General features: G+C 40.4%; 1 protein-coding gene across 2 annotated transcripts in view; it reads right to left on the reverse strand.

Annotated features, from left to right (window-relative positions):
* The window catches only part of LOC149647205 (ubiquitin carboxyl-terminal hydrolase 9X-like), a 49,768-nt gene that overhangs the window by 25,755 nt on the left and 1,408 nt on the right, over positions 1-22,605 (reverse strand). The window contains exons 2-19 of one of the 2 annotated variants that reach the window (XM_089850056.1): positions 21,057-21,259; positions 19,406-19,616; positions 17,286-17,398; positions 17,088-17,200; positions 16,885-16,990; positions 15,878-15,993; positions 14,656-14,907; positions 14,430-14,568; positions 12,271-12,333; positions 12,006-12,200; positions 10,744-10,950; positions 9,239-9,594; positions 6,669-6,720; positions 6,396-6,467; positions 5,446-5,549; positions 4,766-4,880; positions 2,452-2,759; positions 1,088-1,328 (exon numbers count right to left, since the gene is read on the reverse strand). In XM_089850056.1, the coding sequence (XP_089706182.1) occupies positions 1,088-1,328; positions 2,452-2,759; positions 4,766-4,880; positions 5,446-5,549; positions 6,396-6,467; positions 6,669-6,720; positions 9,239-9,594; positions 10,744-10,950; positions 12,006-12,200; positions 12,271-12,333; positions 14,430-14,568; positions 14,656-14,907; positions 15,878-15,993; positions 16,885-16,990; positions 17,088-17,200; positions 17,286-17,398; positions 19,406-19,616; positions 21,057-21,149 (2,856 nt within the window). In that variant the 5' untranslated portion in view covers positions 21,150-21,259. Of the gene's footprint in view, positions 1-1,087; positions 1,329-2,451; positions 2,760-4,765; positions 4,881-5,445; positions 5,550-6,395; positions 6,489-6,668; positions 6,721-9,238; positions 9,595-10,743; positions 10,951-12,005; positions 12,201-12,270; positions 12,334-14,429; positions 14,569-14,655; positions 14,908-15,877; positions 15,994-16,884; positions 16,991-17,087; positions 17,201-17,285; positions 17,399-19,405; positions 19,617-21,056; positions 21,260-22,605 lie in introns of both variants that reach the window. The other variant, XM_089850055.1, reaches the window with a different exon arrangement.

Genomic DNA, 22,605 nt, shown 5'->3' on the forward strand with positions numbered 1-22,605 from the left:
AATTTTACTAAAAATTAGAAATTTCCTTGAATTTTACTAAAAATTAGAAATTTCCTTGAATTTTACTAAAAATTAGAAATTTCCTTGAATTTTACTAAAAATTAGAAATTTCCTTGAATTTTACTAAAAATTAGAAATTTCCTTGAATTTTACTAAAAATTAGAAATTTCCTTGAATTTTACTAAAAATTAGAAATTTCCTTGAATTTTACTAAAAATTAGAAATTTCCTTGAATTTTACTAAAAATTAGAAATTTCCTTGAATTTTACTAAAAATTAGAAATTTCCTTGAATTTTACTAAAAATTAGAAATTTCCTTGAATTTTACTAAAAATTAGAAATTTCCTTGAATTTTACTAAAAATTAGAAATTTCCTTGAATTTTACTAAAAATTAGAAATTTCCTTGAATTTTACTAAAAATTTGAAATTTCCTTGAATTTTACTAAAAATTTGAAATTTCCTTGAATTTTACTAAAAATTTGAAATTTCCCTGAATTTTACTAAAAATTTGAAATTTCCCTGAATTTTACTAAAAATTTGAAATTTCCCTGAATTTTACTAAAAATTTGAAATTTCCCTGAATTTTACTAAAAATTTGAAATTTCCCTGAATTTTACTAAAAATTTGAAATTTCCCTGAATTTTACTAAAAATTTGAAATTTCCCTGAATTTTACTAAAAATTTGAAATTTCCCTGAATTTTACTAAAAATTAGAAATTTCCCTGAATTTTACTAAAAATTTGAAATTTCCCTGAATTTTACTAAAAATTTGAAATTTCCCTGAATTTTACTAAAAATTTGAAATTTCCCTGAATTTTACTAAAAATTTGAAATTTCCCTGAATTTTACTAAAAATTTGAAATTTCCCTGAATTTTACTAAAAATTTGAAATTTCCCTGAATTTTACTAAAAATTTGAAATTTCCCTGAATTTTACTAAAAATTTGAAATTTCCCTGAATTTTACTAAAAATTTGAAATTTCCCTGAATTTTCCCTGAGGTTTTTGTCAACTTTATATTTTCCCGATTTTTCCAGGTTTTCCGTTTTCCAGGTTTGTATGAACCCTGTTCTTAGGTAAATTTGTTACCATTTTATCTCTTAACGCTAACTGCGAAATTAATTTTTTATCGTCAACCGGATCTAAAAGTTCTCCATTAATGAAAAGGTCCACTTTCATGTTGGCACTGTTCGCTTTGACTCTGTTGAGAATTTGTCTTCTTATCGACCCTAGTGTGTCGTTGCTATGAGTCCAGACTTCTAAGTCATCAACATGACGCCCTTGGTTTGGAAACCGGATTGTAAGAACTATATGTTTCCCTCTGTGTGCCCTGTCAAGAATGAAACGGTATTAGCTATAAACTAGAGGCGTGCGAACACCACTTTTTGGGAATAGAACCGGTCACCCAACACCAAAGTTCACTTATAAAATACCGAATCGAATACTGTATAGTTTTGCCTCAGTAAATTTTTTTACTAGCCGATGTTAAGCCCGATATTCGCGCATAGTTAAGCCCGATATTCGCGCATAGTTAAGCCCGATATTCGCGCATAGTTAAGCCCGATATTCGCGCATAGTTAAGCCCGATATTCGCGCATAGTTAAGCCCGATATTCGCGCATAGTTAAGCCCGATATTCGCGCATAGTTAAGCCCGATATTCGCCCATAGTTAAGCCCGATATTCGCCCATAGTTAAGCCCGATATTCGCCCATAGTTAAGCCCGATATTCGCCCATAGTTAAGCCCGATATTCGCCCATAGTTAAGCCCGATATTCGCCCATAGTTAAGCCCGATATTCGCCCATAGTTAAGCCCGATATTCGCCCATAGTTAAGCCCGATATTCGCCCATAGTTAAGCCCGATATTCGCGCATAGTTAAGCCCGATATTCGCCCATAGTTAAGCCCGATATTCGCCCATAGTTAAGCCCGATATTCGCCCATAGTTAAGCCCGATATTCGCCCATAGTTAAGCCCGATATTCGCCCATAGTTAAGCCCGATATTCGCCCATAGTTAAGCCCGATATTCGCCCATAGTTAAGCCCGATATTCGCCCATAGTTAAGCCCGATATTCGCCCATAGTTAAGCCCGATATTCGCCCATAGTTAAGCCCGATATTCGCCCATAGTTAAGCCCGATATTCGCCCATAGTTAAGCCCGATATTCGCCCATAGTTAAGCCCGATATTCGCCCATAGTTAAGCCCGATATTCGCCCATAGTTAAGCCCGATATTCGCCCATAGTTAAGCCCGATATTCGCCCATAGTTAAGCCCGATATTCGCCCATAGTTAAGCCCGATATTCGCCCATAGTTAAGCCCGATATTCGCCCATAGTTAAGCCCGATATTCGCCCATAGTTAAGCCCGATATTCGCCCATAGTTAACCCCGATATTCGCCCATAGTTAACCCCGATATTCGCGCGGAAATAACAACCCTAAAATTTGACATACCTTGCCATTGGGAGGATACTTCTTTCTTCGCCGTAATCCCCATCACACTGACTTATATATTCGTGAAGCACTTTCAAGACCCTAACCATACGGGTCATTTCTTGACGGGCGCAATTAACGCCATCCTTATCTTTTTCCAACACGGTAATAGTATCGAAGAAACATTGCAAACGGTCCATGCAAGAGAGAAGAAAATCCGAATGAATGTGCACTTGGCTCGACTGCAAACTAGGACCCAGGTTTGTGTACGTTTCTTTCAATAGTTCAATGGCGCGGTTCGCGAGATCTTCTCCACTACATAAAACAACCTTAAGGAAGAAAACAAGTTGGGAAACCCAAAATAATTAAACCTCTCCGAGTCGATAACGCAATTAAGAGGTTTTTCTTAAATAATTAAATAAATATAATTGATGAAAACAAGTTGGGAAACCAAAATAATTAAACCTCTCCGAGTCATAACGCAATTAAGAGGTTTTTCTTAAATAATTAAATAAATATAATTGATGAAAAAACAAGTTGGGAAACCAAAATAATTAAACCTCTCCGAGTCGAGACGCAAGAGGTTTTTCTTAAATAATTAAATAAATATAATTGATGAAAACAAGTTGGGAAACCAAAATGATTAAACCTCTCCGAGTCGAGACGCAATTAAGAGGTTTTTCTTAAATAATTAAATAAATATAATTGATGAAAACAAGTTGGGAAACCAAAATAATTAAACCTCTCCGAGTCGATAACGCAATTAAGAGGTTTTTCTTAATTAAATAAATATAATTGATATTAATTATTTTAATCGTCATTAATTTACCTTGATTATAGTTAAATCGTTTTAAGAAACGTTATTCCTAAAATAATTTTAAACATAACTATTGTTGAAGTTTGAATACTAGCGTATGCCTCTTTAACAATTTTTGGACATTGAGGGCATATAAGGCGATTGATTCACAATAAATTATAAGAAAACCCGCAATTGCGTCACGTGAACATTTGGTGGAAGCCCTGCCATTGGAAGGATAGACGTTTCTCGTAACCCTAGCCGATCGCTGAGTACATCTTAACTCTAACGATGATAATGAAGTACAACTCGATATTGCTTTCTCTGAACTGCGAACGCGGTCTAGATATTGCGTATACATTTACTCCGATTTGCCAACTGCGAACGCGGTGACAGACACACAGACACGTCCAGTATAATACCTCTCCGTGACGTAATCGTCAGGCGTAGAGGTAATAGCAAATATGGATGAGAGGGAAAGTATGACAATGGCCATAGAGCCTGTGTTAAAAAACGCGGACATCAAAGTTTCGCCAATAACTATTTAGTCTACTAGTAACTGATGGACTTGCAAACACGCGACTGAATAAAAGTAGTTCAGACATTTATGCTCCTTGGTTTAACCATAGCCCACTCGATCACGCGCATCACGACGCAAGCTGCTCACGCTATTGCTAAACTAATGAGATTTGTTTTAAACGTATCTAGTTTATGCGCTCTTCTATTGCTTCGATAACCTTGCTTAAATCCATATTATACCTTCAAATACCTTTTAAAACATTACCAGCTACTCTGTCCTGACTACAAACACAAATCGAGGAAGTTCTCGCATACAGAATAGCAGACGACGGTAACCGCGTAACCGCGAATTAACACAAGACCTATTTTAAGGGAGTGAACAGGCCCAGTATAACTACGCCAATAAAACGGTCAACTACGGCGAAACTCTGATGACTCGCGTCGCGACTTTTGCAGCCATTTTCATACTTCTCCTCTCATCCACATCTGCTAAATAGCCATTTATAACAAGATGGCACCGGCCAGATTACACTTTTGCGCGGCCTCTAGTGACTAGAATTAGTATTACTATTACTATATTCATTATAAGATGACCCCGGCAAATTTATAATATTCGGTTTTTTCCTTTGTTTAGAAAATAGCATTCCGTTTATGAATAAAACCAATCTAGTAAGAATTTGGTTTACAGTTTAATTAAGTGAATCGCGGCCATTCCCAGGCGACGATTATCTCTTGACGAGATACGCTTTACCAAATAACTGTAGCTTGTCAACATACCTCCGAAGCTCAGATTGCTTATTCAATAATCTGAGGAGAAAAGTGGGGATCCAAAGCGCAAAATATTTTGATGTTGCAGAGCCACCTAAGAGTGGTACTTTGCAAATATCCGACCATGTACGCGAAAAAGGGGGAAATGGGGATAGAAAAGACGCCCAGCCTGCCAGCAAGGGTCGGAACAATACTTTCGCTAGCTCTAAAGAGCGCAAAAGTAAAAATGTGCAAAGGCTAAAGTACACTTACTTTCCAGAGGTAGTCCAGACCAATTAAATCTAAATCATCCATTAAAAATGCCCTTCGTTTAGGGATCAGTTTCCCTTCCTTGGAGTTGACAGCTTTGAAAAACCTGTCAAAGCACCTGAAAAGAAAAATAGGAAATTTGGTTGACGTTCAGAGTTTATAATATATTTATATTGAGATTAAGATAAATATAATTAAACTAAAACTCATTATCGTAAGTTCATAAGATATGTTCACCATAAGTTTGTAAATTCTGGTAACTTAGAAACTGGAGCGTGTCATGAAGCGAGTGAGTGAGGTAGGTCATAGATTGGAGGTAAAGCGACAAACGCCTGGTGAGGCGCTGTCAAAGGCTTAGTAATGCAGACTAAATAGGAGAAGATGGACTGCATAATGAACTATAGTGTAGTCAATGAGTTATCTCAGTTGTGACGTCAGTGCACAGGTAAAACACGTCACTGAATTAGCTTTGGTAGTGGGACGGCCATGTTTGGTACCGCTTTATTTCTATGGACTAATAGTATGTGACGTCACACTAAGGCTTCTGAGATAGCTCTATTCTCACTTGTTGAGCTGTAAGTCTCTAGCATTACGAAGCATAGGAAGTGTCATACTTATGGAAGAACATATCTTATAAACTTATGCTATTATATATGTTCGGAAGGAAGTTGGGTTGAACGTACTTTATACCACTTTCAGTTAAAAGGCACGGATCAAGTCGCAGTATATTATTTTCAAAAAAACATCGATTTATTTCAGGATCTAAATCTGGTTCATCACCCATTAGCTGTCGTAGAAGAAATACCAATTAGTCACCGCAACTTAAGGAATGTGCCAATATGTAGACCATTAAACACAGATGGACTGAAAAAAATATAGGCTAAAACCCAATGTTCATCTAATGGCATCGCCTGTCAGCAGCGCCCCTAGCGGCAGAGTCCCGAAACTTTTCGACTCATAAGCCTTATGTTATGTTATGGCTATGGTTTGAGTCGAAAAAGTTTCAATAATTGCCGCAACGTGGCGCTGCCCCAAAAGAACAACGTGCCGTATCTCCATTCAAGTCCATCTGTGTTTAACGGTCTTAGGTAGATGCTACCTAAGACCATTAAACACAGATGGAACTATAAGCTAAAACCCAATGTTCTTCTAATGGCATCGCCTGACAGCAGCGCCCCTATCGGGAGAGTCCCGAAACTTAATTCGACTCATAAACCTTATTGTTATGGCTATGGTTTGAGTCGAAAAAGTTTCAATAATTGTCGCAACGTGGCGCTGCCCTAAAAGAACAACGTGCCGTATCTCCATTCAGTCCATCTGTGTTTAACGGTCTTACGTCGATGTTATCTAAGACCATTAAACACAGATGGATTGGAACGATAAGCTAAAACCCGGGTTCATCAAATGGCATCGCCTGTCAGCAGCGCCCCTAGCGGCAGAGCCCCGAAAGTTTTCGACTCATAAGCCTTTATTATGTTATGGCTATGGTTTGAGTGGAAAAAGTTCCAATATTGGCCACGGCGTGGCGCTAGAGAGGCGCTGCCCTAAAAGAACCACACTCCTGGTATCTCCACTCCAGTCCATCCGTGTTTAATGGTCTTAGATTGCAAACAACGGATACAGATTACATTACCTTTGAAAACCATTTAAAACAGGCTTCTCTGTCTGTACTGTACACGGCGTTTTCCGCTAAACAGGTCCAAATCTGACGGAATAAATTAATCTCCTATAAAGAATTTGACAGCATGATATTACACAATCCACCACATGCAGCTAAAACGCAAAAATTAGTGTCTAAAACTAAACAAGTTCCAAAGCAAAAGCCGCCAATAACAAAAAATTGCGCATCCACTTGAGGCTTGGTAAGTTCAAACAAAAAACCAGCCGGAGATTATTATAATCTTACTTGTTTAGCCTGAGGTGAACATAGCCAGAGTTGGCCATCTTTTAATAAAAACCTATTGAGAGGGAAAATGATTAAAATTCGGTTTAAAAATTACGTAATAAATTTCACTTAAAAACTCATGGAATACAAATTAACGACGTATGAATAAATGTCTGAATATTTATACTGATAATCTAAAACTATATAAATCTGAGTCCTGATAGAGTCAGATAGACTGACTGATAATCAAGGCCCAGCCCAAACCTCTTGCCCCAGAAGGCTGAAAATTTGCAGGAACGTTACTCGTAAGTAGTAGGCGCGTACTAAGAAAGATTCCCCCCAATCCGCCGCCATCTTAAAAAATGGCGCCCAGAAATGTAAAAAATCTTCTCTATGCAACAAAGTCCGCGCGTTTCAACCGATTTCGCAAATATTTAGTACACTGGTTTCCTTTAACCTATAGACGGGCTGAATGGTCTTTCGGGCTCGATTTGTCGCCATCTTTTTAAATGGCGAGCAGAAATTTAAAAACCCTTCTTTATGGAATAATGTCCGAGTGAAAAGTAATAAAAAATGCATCCCTAGGGGCTGACGGGCAACGCCGAGTGCCTTCGCTCCTAGGGTGCTACAAAATATTAGTCATGAGTAAAATCTACCCATTCTTTATATCATTTTGATGGAAGTTCTAATTACACGCGAGCGACGCCGCGGGAATAACAGCTAGTAGAGTATATATTTCAGGCCAAAAACCGCCACCCAACAGCTCAAAATGTGAAGATCTAAATAATAATATATAATAAATAGTAATATGGTTCCCCTAAAAGGTGACTTTCCTCCTGAACTACTGGGTTCGGCTTGGCGAAGGCGGGAGGTATTTGTGGGCGGATTTACTAGTGCACTTATAAATCCCGCCCACAAATGCCTCCTGCTTTCGCCAAACCAAAACTTAAAGGGTATGGGAATCTACAATTTCATATCATATTTTAGCACGAAAGTGGTATTATGATGTTACACTTTCAAGCCTTTACTTTTAAAATATAAAGTTTTTAATATAATTGAACCAAAGTTTCTATTTTTAAAATCTATTGAAAAACCACGAAAACTCAGTTTCGATATATAAATTATTTTGTCTTGTCAGCTTGTTCGGTTGGGGAGACCTATACGCCCGAGCGCGAGCGCGAGCTATACCCGTCTCGTGCTCTGTCTATGCTTTGATAGCGGAGAGAGTGGCACCATCTCGCGTGCGTGACGTCAAACAACAGGGAAACGTTGCAGCCTTTCTTAAAAACTTTTAAAAAGTGGATTTTAAAGTGTTAGTGACATAATTTTCGTCACCCACAAACTTAAAATGCTAAAAAAATCCTTGAAAAATCTAGTTTATTATGATATGTTTACTTTTGTATTTGGTTTCGTAGAAATTTGTAAAATTGCAATCAAAGTTTAGTGTTTGGAAAAGGCCTAGTTAAAATTTTGTTTCGCTTGATGACGTAGTAAGGAGAAACTTTCACTCTAGATGTCGCTCACGTGAGGCCTGTTAGTGTCTCAGCCTAAGTGTTAAGCCTATTTTATTCAGATTCGCGCGGCATTAGTAGACTGGGGAGTCTCGGGCGCGCGCGTTTGGCTTTTCCGCGAGATGCCGTGAGTGACGTAGCAAGGAGAAAACCCGCCAAAAATCTTCTCTGCAAATTTGCTTTTGCCCCCCAAAATTTCAAGTTTTCAAAGTGTTTTTTCTGTGTTTTCCTTCATATTTAAATATTAATCAAGCATATTTTTGGAATCAGAAGTGTTTAAACTCTCAAAAAAGTAAGGTTTTCTTTAGATTTGAGATAATTTTTAAATCACGTCGCTATTCCTTTAAATAATTTCATATGAAGCATTTTCAAATGCATATTGCCAAATAACTAGAAATCGGAGGGAGAATTAAAAGCTTGATATTTTTGAATTCACACAAATTAATTCTATCTTTTGTTATATAAATCAGAGGTTTTTTGAAACGAAGCTTCTCATACCCTTTAAAGGTCGTAACGAAAGTCACCTTACGTGATCCGCGCTTGTCTCTAACTCAGCAAGAAGTTCTTTAAAAATTTTAACCTTCGTCCCTGATGTTTTAGGAAGAAACTTTAAATCCCTGATTTATTCCACCATTTTCCCAAATCCCTGACTTATTCCACCATTTTCCCAAATCCCTGACTTATTCCACCATTTTCCCAAATCCCTGACTTATTCCACCATTTTCCCAAATCCCTGACTTATTCCACCATTTTCCCAAATCCCTGACTTATTCCACCATTTTCCCAAATCCCTGACTTATTCCACCATTTTCCCAAATCCCTGACTTATTCCACCATTTTCCCAAATCCCTGACTTATTCCACCATTTTCCCAAATCCTCGACTTATTCCACCATTTTCCCAAATCCCTGACTTATTCCACCATTTTCCCAAATCCCTGACTTATTCCACCATTTTCCCAAATCCCCGACTTATTCAGGTTAACCAGGTTGGGTACGAGCACTGTATATGGTTCCCGGGTAAGTTCCTTACCTTGTCTAATATGTCCGAGTCAAAAGGTTTCAAAATTAAGCGCAAATACCTTAAAAAATTCAGCCTTTCCTGGACTTGCTGAACATGCGTAAAGCGACTGTCGAGAGAAACGGCTGAAGGATCCATATCAGGATGTTCTTTGGCAAGCAACCGAGCTCTATTCATGTAATTAGTAAGGTTCTCGGCCACGAGAATGACTAGTGAATGTTGTTGTTGTAATCGATTGATAACTTCGTGACGGTAACTCATATGCGGAGATCGCTGAGTATGATTAAAATTCTGGGGGGCTTCCGTATACAGACAACATATCTCTCGAATTTGCTTCAGCGCCGGTAGGACCCATTTGTCAATCTTTAGCTCCTCCACGCAACGATCAAGCCAGTGAGTTTTCTGCGCGTCCCGATCCTACAATTACAAATTGGGATATTATTATAATTATAAAATTTGTAATTGTATCAGTACGGATTAACCAATCAGTAGTGTGCGAGTACTCAGTTCGAGTATCGAGCCGAGTACTCGACTGGATACTTGATAACCACATACTGTAATACTCGAGAAAAGTTCGAGTAGATTGTTAACTTTATAAATACCCGACAAATACGAGCCGAGTACTCGACTCGATACTAGATAACAACATGTACTGAAATACTCGAGAAACGTTAAGAGTACCTTTATAACTTCATAAATACTAGAGGCGAGCACTCGACTCGATACTCGAAAACAACATTGAAATAATCGACAAATACTCGAGGCGAGCACTCGACTCGATACTCAAAAATAACATTGAAATACTCGACAAATACTCGAGGCGAGCACTCGACTCGATACTCAAAAATAACATTGAAATACTCGACAAATACTCGACAAATACTCGAGGAGAGTACTCGACTCGATACTCGAAAATAACATGGAAATACTCGAGGGAGTACTCGACTCGATACTCGAAAATAACGTTGAAATACTCGACAAATACGCGAGGAGAGTACTCGACTCGATACTCGAAAATAGCGTTGAAATACTCGACAAATACGCGAGGAGAGTACTCGACTCAATACTCGAAAATAACATTGAAATACTAGAGGCGAGTACTCGACTCGATACTCGAAAATAACATTGAAATACTAGAGGCGAGTACTCGACTCGATACTCGAAAATAACATTGAAATACTAGAGGCGAGTACTCGACTCGATACTCGAAAATAACATTGAAATACTCGACAAATACTCGAGGAGAGTACTCGACTCGATACTCGAAAATAACATTGAAATACTCGAGGCGAGTACTCGACTCGATACTCTATAGCAACAAATTGAAATACTTGACAAACACTCGAGGCGAGTACTCGACTCGATAGTCTATAACAATGTATTGAAATACTCGAGAACAATTTTAGTAGCTTTTTAACTTTTTAAATACTCGAATCCAAGGCTTAGAACTTCAGTAGACTATGTGCTCATGCGCGTTTATTTTGAAATTAACCACTTTAATGTTTAGTTGTTCACTAACAAACAATCTTAAATCTTTTAAACTTGTACTGAGTATAAAGAACGTACCTGAGAACAACTGTAGTCTAATATCTTTACGTGAGCGGTTAAAGCCTGATCCATAATGTCAGTAGGCACATCGTCACTATGGGCTAAATTCCAAAGCAAGTTTAACACTTTGTGAGCCATTACACCCTCTTTGTCATCTTCGGCCAGTCTTCGAATCAGTTCTAACAGCTTCTCGCGTTGCTTTTTAGTAGCGTTCGTCCAACTCGCCTTAGAAAAAAACACATGGAAAATATTTCAGCCTAGTATTCGCGAACATTTCAGCCTAGTATTCGCGAACATTTCAGCCTTGTATTCGCGAACATTTCAGCCTAGTATTCGCGAACATTTCAGCCTAGTATTCGCGAACATTTCAGCCTAGTATTGGCGAACATTTCAGCCTAGTATTCGCGAACATTTCAGCCTAGTATTCGCGAACATTTCAGCCTAGTATTGGCGAACATTTCAGCCTAGTATTGGCGAACATTTCAGCCTAGTATTGGCGAACATTTCAGCCTAGTATTGGCGAACATTTCAGCCTAGTATTGGCGAACATTTCAGCCTAGTATTGGCGAACATTTCAGCCTAGTATTGGCGAACATTTCAGCCTAGTATTGGCGAACATTTCAGCCTAGTATTGGCGAACATTTCAGCCTAGTATTGGCGAACATTTCAGCCTAGTATTGGCGAACATTTCAGCCTAGTATTGGCGAATATTTCAGCCTAGTATTGGCGAATATTTCAGCCTAGTATTGGCGAATATTTCAGCCTAGTATTGGCGAATATTTCAGCCTAGTATTGGCGAATATTTCAGCCTAGCATTCGCGAATATTTCAGCCTAGCATTCGCGAATATTTCAGCCTAGCATTCGCGAATATTTCAGCCTAGCATTCGCGAATATTTCAGCCTAGCATTCGCGAATATTTCAGCCTAGCATTCGCGAATATTTCAGCCTAGTATTCGCGAATATTTCAGCCTAGCATTCGCGAATATTTCAGCCTAGCATTCGCGAATATTTCAGCCTAGCATTCGCGAATATTTCAGCCTAGCATTCGCGAATATTTCAGCCTAGCATTCGCGAATATTTCAGCCTAGCATTGGCGAACATTTAACCCTAGTATTGGCGAATATTTCAGCCTAGTATTGGCGAATATTTGAGCCTAGTATTGGCGAATATTTGAGCCTAGTATTCGCGAATATTTGAGCCTAGTATTCGCGAATGGTAAATAAAACACGCGAGTATCAGAACTCCATATGTCTAACTAAGAATAGACAGAAAAACTCACTTGAAAGCACTCAAATAGGTGATCAAGTTGCTCGGGAGTGAAGTCCCAAGCCAGCTTCGCCAGTAGATCATGGACGTTCTTTACAATGGCTTCGTGCTTTCCAGATTGCGCTGCCCAAATGTCGTCTAAATCTTGCAACGTTAAAGCTTTTTCTTTTATAACAAAACGAATAATTTTTTCCAGTTTTTCTACGTACTTTTTTAAAAAGTTAAGGATAAAAATTAGTACCGAAAGCGATTGTACAATTATTATTTTAATTATCTACTTGTGGTTGATGGAGACTGTCTCGAAGAACTATCTGGAGAACTTTATTCCCATTTATCCATTCCTGAAATCACGACAACATAATGCGTATTTCAGTAATGAAGTATGCGAATTTAAAATTGGAAAGTAGTATTGGTAACACTCATTTTTAAAGGGTATGGGAATTTACAATTTCATATCATATTTTAGCACGAAAGTGGCATTATATTACACTTTCAAGTCTCTACTTTCAAAATATCAAGTTTTTAATATAATTGAACCAAAGTTTATATTTTTAAAATCCATTGGAAAATCACGAAAACTCAGTTTCGATACATAAATCATTTTGTCTTGTCAGCTTGTTCGGCTGTTTTATGACATCACTATGACGTTGAGGAAAAAAGCGCGGGAAACCTATACGCGCGAGCGTGAGCGCGAGGTATACGCGTCTCGAGCTCGCGGGAAACCTATACGCGCGAGCGTGAGCGCGAGGTATACGCGTCTCGAGCTCGCGGGAAACCTATACGCGCGAGGTATACGCGTCTCGAGCTCGCGGGAAACCTATACGCGCGAGGTATACGCGTCTCGAGCTCGCGGGAAACCTATACGCGCGAGCGTGAGCGCGAGGTATACGCGTCTCGAGCTCTGTCCATACTTCTCCCCTCTGGGTCTGATAGCGGAGAGAGTGGCACCATCTCGCGTGTGTGACGTCAAAAACGAGATCTCGCGTGTGTGACGTCAAAAACAAGAAAATGTTGTAGCCTTTCTTTAAATGTGGATTTAAAATAATTTCACAGGAAGCATTTTAAAATGCATATTGCCAAATAACTAGAAATCGGAGATTTAAAAGCTTGATATTTTTGAATTCACAGAAATTAATTCTATCTTTTGCTATATAAATCAGAGGGTTTTCAAACGAAGCTTCTCATACCCTTTAAAGACTATTCATAACCTTAGTAAGTTATAAGTGAAAAGACTAGACAGTAAGTAACTAGTGTTTACCAGAAAAATAGGGTCTGGTAACAGTTTTGTCATGGATAAAGAACGCGCGTGATGAAATCTGTTATCACGCCTATAGGAATAGGATATTCAACTCCCTGTACCAGCTTCGGTTGTCAGCACGCGCAAAGCTAAGCCTCTGTGTTGTAGCGGCATAACGGTTATCTACAATCACAGCCCACTTGATACCGCTTGGGCAGAACGCGCATAGCTAGTAGTAATCTATGTTGGAGTGGCATAGCAGTTATCTGAAACCACAGCCCACTCGATCACGCTTTAGGTGAACGCGCTATAGAAGGCCCTAAATTAACTTCCCACAAAAGCGCGTATCGGGAATTATCGGCTTTTTCGCTCAAAAAAATCAAAGGAGTCAGCTTTAAAGCAAAGGGCGGCTCCGTTGATGCCCCTGAAAGATGCCTTTTCTGCTACACGTTGGCTAAGCTTGGCAAAGGCTAGTTAAACCAAAGGCAGAGGAACCAATGGGACCTAGTGCATTAGGTCTGATTGGTTCCTGCCTTTGGCAAGTTAAAATTCGTGTCCAGAAGATTAGCCAGCATGCTAGGGGTGATAATGGAGCCGCCTGTTACTTTAACAAAATTACTGTCTATGAAAGGAACACCGTTATTGGCCCTAGTTTTGCAAATACTCGTTCAAATCTCTTGAAATTTTAATGGGATGTGCAAATTAAGGTTTGCAATTTTTGTGCAAAGTTTCAAAACTCCATCTCTTTAAGTTTTTTTTAATCGCGAAATTCGCCAAAAATAAAAAAAATTTAGGGCAGCGCCACGCAGCGACCAATATCGAAACTTTTTCGACTCAAACCATAGCCATAACATAATAAAGGCTTATGAGTCGAAAAGTTTCGGAACTCTCCCGCTAGGGGCGCTGCTGACAGGCGATGCCATTTGAAAAACCAAGGTTTAAGCTTAAAATTTTTCCAGTCCACTTAGCCTTGCGAAACCGTATCGTTACCGTTTTAAGTTCGTAAATCATCCGAAAGAGGGCGCCCATTACCTAAGTCCGAAAGCATCGTTTAAGAAACGTTATCAGATGGCGTTCCGTTCGTATTTGGATACGTGACGTTACGATAACGGTACGGTTTCACAAGGCTTAGTGGACTACTTGCTTAATGGTCTTAGATAAGACCCGAGGAACACCTGTAACGTGAAATAACGAACTTACCGCCATTCTTTCAGCAGTTAGCCACTCTTCCTCTTCAATTCCATTATGACGATGAGAGTAGTAAGACACGCTGGTAATCACTTTGTTAACTTCATTCAACGCATTCATTTTCCCGTTAAAGGACGATATTTGAAGCAACCTTACAAAAACGTATAAAACTCCGGTATTATCACAAAAAATCCTGCAAATTATAACACATCCTGATGTGAAACTGCTCGCTACACACCTGAGTATCATTTTGAGTCTAAAAACTTCTAAATTTTTCACAGTTTCTTCTTGATTAGGTACGCGAAGCGCTAAGCTCTTTAGCGCTTTCGCAATGCCCGACAGCGCGTCATTTTTCGTCTCATTCTTTGCTTCTTTCTTCAATTCATCGTCCGTTAAGTTATCAAGAAAGGCAGGTACTATTTCCACTACAGGCATGAAAAATTTCTCAATCGTATGGACCGTAAGTAATTCGTGACAATATCCAAAAGGCCTGAAATTAAACAAAGCCCAATGACGTTTCATCATGTGCGCGCGCATAGACGGAGTTGTTAAAGCCATACTTATGGAACATATCTTATAAACTTATGCTAAGTAATAACAATAAATAATTAAGACTGAATTAGAAATCTAAATTGTTGTAACGGACGTCGCCAGATGTCGCCGTTAGCCATTCGTGACCTGACCTATAACCCCACACGTACCCGCTTATACAGTATATAAGTCCGGGTCACCCTTCAGTAAAGGGCGGCATGGTTTAGGGCTTAGTTAGCGGTGTACCGGCGGACGCCGCCAGATGGCGCCGTTAGCCATTCGTGACCTGACCTTTAACCCCACACGTACCCTCTTATCTATATCTATATCTATATAAATCAAAGTCCTGACTGACTGACTGATAATCAACGCCCAGCCCAAACCGCTTGCCCACGAAGGCTGAAAATTTGCAGGAACGTTACTCATAAGTAGTAGGCGCGTACCAAGAAAGATTTCCCCCCAATCCGCCGCCATCTTAATAAATGGCGCCCAGAAATGTAAAAAATCTTCTCTATGCAACAAAGTCCGCGCGTTTCAACCGATTTCGCAAATATTTAGTACACTGGTTTCCTTTAACCTATATGGACGGGATGAATGGTCTTTCGGGTTCGCTTTGTTACCACCTTTTTAAATGGCGGCCAGAAATTTAAAAACCCTTCTTTATGGAATCATGTCCGCGTGAAAAGTAATAAAAAATGCATCCCTAAGGGCTGACGGGCAACGCCGAGTGCCTTCGCTCCTAGGGTGCTACAAAAATATTAGCCAGCAGTAAAATCCACCCATTCTTTATATCATTTTGATGGAAGTTCTTATTACACGCGAGCGACGCCGCGGAGATATAACAAGCCCGTCCGCAATTAAAAGCTACTAACCGCTTAATCCCGCATAAAAAGGTTTCCACTTTTTAAAAATAAAGAAAGTGTACGTACCTAATTAAAGCAGCAATAACTGGAACTGAGAGAGGCGGGTCACTTTGAAACCTCTCCAGGAAAATTTTAAATCCTCCGAGAGCTCCGAATCTATTTATAAGATCAACAAGCCAACCCTAAAAACCGAACCAAAAATATCGTAATTAATTACCCTATTTCTTTCACAGATAATTGTTGAATAATTTAATATTAAATTAATTAACAAATTAAAATAATTAATATTAAAGTAATAAGACGTGGTGGTATTTAAGTTCATTCTTAAAGTCACATGGTTCCCCTACAAGGTGACTTTCCCTTTGAACTTCAGTTTTACCTTGGCCAGGGCCGGATTAAATGGGGGGGGGGGGGCGAAGGGGCACTGGCCCCCCGGGCGGAAGGCTTGTTGGGGGCGCATTGAGTTCCCCATCCAACTATACTAATATCATGGGGATCGAGTAAACAGGGGCCGAGTAATTGCGTAAAAGGATTCACAAACAAACCTCCCTCCATAGGAATAGCATGATTACACCCAACTTTGGGGGTTCATAACTCTGGTTCTACTAGAGATACGGGGATGCCCTTTGAGTATGTTATAGCCCTATTTTCCCCCCATCCAACCATACTAAAAACTTGGGGATTGATCAAACAGTTGCCAAGTAATTGAGAAAAATGTTCATAAACAGACCCTCCATAGGAATAGCGTTACACCCAACTTTGGAGGCTCATAACTCTGGTTCTACTAGAGATACGGGGATCTCCTTTGAGTATGTTTTAGTCCTATTTGCTCCCCATCCAACCATACTAAAAACTTGGGGTTGCGACAAACAGGGGTCGAGTAATTAAGCAAAATGTTCGTGAACCAGCCTTCGCCAATCCGGAGTTCAGGAGGAAAGTAAACTTAAAGGGGAACCACGCGACCCGCGCTTTGCTTGTTTAAAACAATAAAGGATTACCACACAACAAAAGCGCAAGTACCACTGAAACCAATACAATATAAATCAACTTGCGCTGATCACTTTTAAAAGTACCTTAGGTGATCTTGCATCTGGCGAACGAGCGAATATTTCTTCATCGGGAATTTGTGATCCTAAAGGATTAGTTTCGGAAGGTCTGGTAGCGTTGTAAGAATGAAATCTAAAAATAATATGTAAAAGTATACATATAGTATAGTTTTTATAGCATATTATATATAATTATTAATAGTATAGAAGTATTAAGTCGTTGATCTTACTTATTATTCGGATTAAGAGCCATAGCGAGTAGATCAAGTAGAGGAAGAAAGCCGCTGCTTAATTTACAGACGCAGATTTCAATTAAACGTTCACAATTTTTGATAATGCACCTCTGCAATTACAAAAATGGGGACCACAAAAATTAAATTTAAGAAAACTGTTTTAGAAATCTTGAAATTGAAAAAACATGAACTGACATGAATTTCAAACTTCCAGCCATTAACGGCTTCGTCAGTTAAAACTTTGGTAAACGAAATGGTAAGACCTTCTCTCATGAAACGCTGGCAAGCTTCGCTTTTCGTGTCCAGGCCTGAAACGAGGGCAGAATTAAGCTACAATTAGATAGTATAATAAAACAACTAGAAAGTGTGGGTACATTTTAAGAAAAATTCATTTGACCCTTTAGACAAAGTTTTAGTAGTTAATATTCGTTAGCGTAAGTTCATACAAGAACGAATTCAGGATACCATAAGAACGTTGAAACAAGGCAATGCTGGCGCCATGAAGTCATACTTTTCATAATATGAGGGAGGGGCCTATATTTTCGGGAATATGGAAAATGGAGAATCTAGGTTTTTCTATTAGAGAGCCAGATTTATCTGGGGCCAAGTCGTCAGTACAACGGATTTCCCAAACTTCGCCGTGTAACGCCAAGGCTTAAGGCCAGAGGAGTTGAACGTGATACTAGCCACTTTAATTGATTTATAACCCACCGATGGCACTAAAATCGGATTTTAAGGCGTTACCTAGAACGAAGGCGGTAACAGTTTTCGAAAGAAGTATGACTTCATGGTACCAGGGGACAATGTTACCATTACACGTTTTTATGGTATCCTGAATTCGTTCTTGGTTCATAAGATATGTTCCATAAGTTTATCAATGGCTACAAACTGGAGCTTGTTATGAAGTGATTGAGGGTCATAGATTGAGGGTAAAGCGACATACGCCTGGTGAGGCGCTGCTGTCAAAGGGGGCTTAGTAATGCAGACTAAATAGGACTAGATGGAAGTCCTGCAAAATTAACCACCACGGAGTGTAGGACTTCAATTCTCGCATCCATCGTTCTCCCTCGAACTAGATCGAGCTGTAAGTCTCTAGCATTACGAAGTACAGGTAGTGTCATACTTATGGCACATATCTTATAAACTTATGTCGTTATTACAATTATATCTTAGAGAAAAGCGCGAGTCCAATGGATCCCCTACAAGGTGACTTTCCTTACAAACTCCAGTTATGGCTTGGCGAATGCAGGAGGCATTTGTGGGCGGGATTTATAAGTGCACTTATAAACCCCGCCCACTATCCTTCGCCAAGCTAAACCCGGAGTTCAGGAGGAAAGTCAACATGTAGGGGATCCATTGGACTCGAGCTTTTCTTTAAGCCATCTATCACTAACAAAAAAAAAATCAAAAATAACAGTCCCAAAAGTGTAACATTTGCTGTCTCTTCAAATAAAAAAATTAGATTTCTTTGTCATCTCTTCCACAAAGGGACAATATTATGACCATGGCTGTACTTCAAAACAAATACCCTAACATAAGAGATGTAAGATGCGCGAGAATTATTCTTCTAAATAAAGAGACCTCTTCGCTGCTCAGTTGCTGAATATTCATGTCTCTCTAGACCATTCCGTTAATGCCATAAAAAGCAAACCCAAGAGGAACGGGGCCACCACCGGAGGCTTTTTCCCTCGAGACGAGAAGCACTGCAAGAGACAGTGATAAACAGCTACTCCCTGTGTGCAATGAGCTCTGGCTCCATCTGGTGTTGCTTTTTGGCGCGAGGGAAATAGCCTCATAATGGCGGCCCCGCCCCTCTGCGTTGGTTTCTCAACAACTACTTAATGAAATATCTCTAACGCAATTTGTGGCAGCAAAAACAAACTTCAGTTTTAAATCCACGGTAAATAATTTTCCAAATGCATTAGTAGTTTCATAAGTTTATAAGATATGTTCCTTCCATAAGTATGACACTGACTACCTATACAAGTTCGTAGTGCCAGAAACTTACAGCTCTTGTTAGTTCGAGAATGGCAGACTACAAATTAACCACTGAGTGTAGTCTGCAGGACTTCCATCTTCCTATTTAGTCTGCATTACTAAGCCTTTGACAGAAGTGCCTCACAAGGCGTCGTTTTACCCTGAATCTATGACCTACCTCAATCACTTCATGGCAAGGTCCAGTTTCTAAGTTACCAGTGACAAACTTATAGAATGAACAGCATTTCTTATAAACTTATGGCAGTTCAGAATAGAAATACTTGACAAAGAACGTAAATGTTGCACAGTTATTACTTATTAGTAATTTCCACCTTTACCTTTTTTACAAAGATCTAAGGTAGCATCCAAAAGCACCTCAAGCTCTCCCTTGGGTAGAACGGGAACCACCCATCTTGGCCTATTGATCATTTCATCCAGTCTGGCGAGTTCAGGGTGAGGAAAGGGTGGTTCACGGTTTTCTCCCAACGCTTCACAAGGATCTTCTACTTGAGCGGGTTCAACAGCCAGGGGTTCACTTTCATCGGGCACCTATATTACAATTATAATAATTAACACAGCATTCATTTCCAATATAGATTCATTTATTTCAAAGCAGGAAAGAAATTTTTGGTCGCACATGATCATTTTGTTATTAATTGCATTGTAAAGAAATAATGAACATGAGAAAACTTCACTCTTTCTCATCACCAGGTAGACCTTCAATTATTTGCTCATATCTGTGCCATTGTGTTATCGCCCGGATTTCTCGAGCTTCTCGGCCCCCCGAATTTCCCCAGCTTCTCGGGGCCCCCGGGATTTCTCGAGCTTCTCGGGGCCCCCGGGATTTCTCGAGCTTCTCGGCCGCCCCGGGATTTCTCGAGCTTCTCGGCCGCCCCGAATTCCCCCGAGCTTCTCGGCCGCCCCGAATTTCCCCGAGCTTCTCGGCCGCCCCGAATTTCCCCGAGCTTCTCGGCCGCCCCGAATTTCCCCGAGCTTCTCGGCCGCCCCGAATTTCCCCGAGCTTCTCGGCCGCCCCGAATTTCCCCGAGCTTCTCGGCCGCCCCGAATTTCCCCGAGCTTCTCGGCCGCCCCGAATTTCCCCGAGCTTCTCGGCCGCCCCGAATTTCCCCGAGCTTCTCGGCCGCCCCGAATTTCCCGAGCTTCTCGGCCGCCCCGAATTTCCCGAGCTTCCTGGGGCCCCCGAATTTCCCGAGCTTCCTGGGGCCCCCGAATTTCCCGAGCTTCCTGGGGCCCCCGAATTTCCCGAGCTTCCTGGGGCCCCCGAATTTCCCGAGCTTCCTGGGGCCCCCGAATTTCCCGAGCTTCCTGGGGCCCCCGAATTTCCCGAGCTTCCTGGGGCCCCCGAATTTCCCGAGCTTCCTGGGGCCCCCGAATTTCCCGAGCTTCCTGGCCCCCCGAATTTCCCGAGCTTCCTGGCCCCCCGAATTTCCCGAGCTTCCTGGCCCCCGGATTACCCGAGCTTCTCGGCCCCGAATTATCCGAGCTTCTCGGCCCCGAATTATCCGAGCTTCTCGGCCCCGAATTATCGAGCTTCTCGGCCCCCGAATTTCTCGAGCTCTTTGCCCCATATTCTGAGCAAAAAGGTATTGACTAAAGCCATTTCCAGGCGTTTCCGGTACCCCCAACAAAATTACCGTTGTTGTGTCGAATTACAACTCCCAAATAAGATTTAATTTTCTTTTTACAGGGTTTGTATGAAATATTTACATTGAAAATCCCTGACTTTTCCAAGTTATCCCTGACCAAATTTTGGAAATATCCCTGACTATTTTAAGGTGTTCACATCAGCCTTTCTCATATTTAATATTGCTCGAAGCATAGCTTAATATACCAAACGAAATCCCTGACATATCCCTGACTTTTAAGGAAAAAGTTTCAAATCCCTGACTTTTTCCCTTATTTTCCATATCCCTGACTTATCCAGGTTTTCCAGGTTCCGTACGAACCCCGTTTTACATATTAACTCACCATATTTGGAGCTGGGACTGTATTGCTCGATGGTGATGGCTGAGGATTCCCTTGCGCGTTATCATCACTCTGCGTTACGACTGTCCCCTGCATGTTGTCCTAATCGCGAGTATTTACAAAAACCCAATAATATAGTGCGCAAATTTATTCCTCTTCGATAAAGGTTTCTCCAACCAGATTCCAAATTCCCATTCGGTAACCATCTACAAAAACAAAATCAAAAATTAACAAAGTAAGTTGAACATCGTCGATAATAAAGAATCAAGGCTTAACGCTCAATTGCAATTAGGTCCAAAACTCGTGACGCAAAAGTGTTCTAAGGCGAAATTACGCAACAAACGTAAAGCAAATCACGGGTCCACTGTCCACTGGACAACTTAAGTTGACTTTCCTCCTTAACGCCGGGTTTTGGCTTGGCGAAGGCTAGTGGGCGGGATCTATAAGTGCACTTATAAGTCCCGCCCACAAATGCCACCTGCCTTCGCCGCCAAGCCATAATTGGAGTTCGGAAAGGAAAATCAACTTGTAGGGAATCCAATGGACCCGCGCTTTGTTTTAACGGAATTATCTTTGGTTAAACGATGGACGATCCAATACTGGAAGGATGGATGGCAGCGGGAGAAATTTGAAAAATACTTGTTAATTCGCCTTCTAGCGGGAGATTGTAGCAATCCGGATAGTGGGAGGGGGGCATATGGGCGAATCAACGTTCTAAAGATGGAAGCATCCAACTTCTTACTTTGTCTAGATGGCGCTAGCTTTTTCCGGGATTTGACTCGGTATTTTTCATAACCCCCTTCATTTTGGGGCTGAAAAGGGGGAAGTAAGCTTAACGTTGGTTCTTTAGACGCTTAGTATGGGGTTCTATGGGCTGCCATCGGTCATTCAGTATTGCTTAGTCCGTGGTTAGACAGGGACAAAGGATATCATTCAACTACATTGAAGTTAAAGTAATAGTGGCAGTAGTAATGTCAGCCCCCACCTTTAATTTTATTATGCTCTATGCGGAAATAACATGGTGTGCCAGTTGTATATTTAGAGGTTTGTTGTGTGGGAATGGTTCATTAAGTCAATATCTATTTACTAGCACCATATGATCATAAGATATGTTCCTAAATTTAGTCACAAACTGGAGCTTGTCATGAACTGCCGTAGGTCATAGATTTTCGTAAAGCGACGCCTGGTGAGGCTTAGTGAAGACTAAATAGGGCCTAGATGGACTGCAAAATTAACCGAGTGTAGACCTAGTCAATTGTCATTCTCGAACTACTTATCTCGAGCTGTAAGTCTCTCAGTAGCATTACGAAGTATAGGAAGTGTCATACTTATGGAACATATCTTATAAACTTAAGCATAAGGACATTATCTCTCTCTAAGGGCCCAAGATTCTATGTTACGGTTGAAATGTATGTATGTCCGATTTGGTCAGCCATCCGTCTCATCTCAAGTGGTATAATAATTGTATAGCCTAAACAGAGGCCGAGCGCATTCGCTGCAGAGTAACCCGGCATTGAACATTTTTCCCTCCTTCAAAGATTTCTCACGACAA

This window comes from Phalangium opilio, unplaced genomic scaffold (genome assembly GCF_054372755.1).
Source record: "Phalangium opilio isolate 3A_F unplaced genomic scaffold, DU_Popi_V2 ptg000089l_1, whole genome shotgun sequence".
Taxonomy (NCBI): Eukaryota; Metazoa; Arthropoda; class Arachnida; order Opiliones; family Phalangiidae; genus Phalangium; species Phalangium opilio.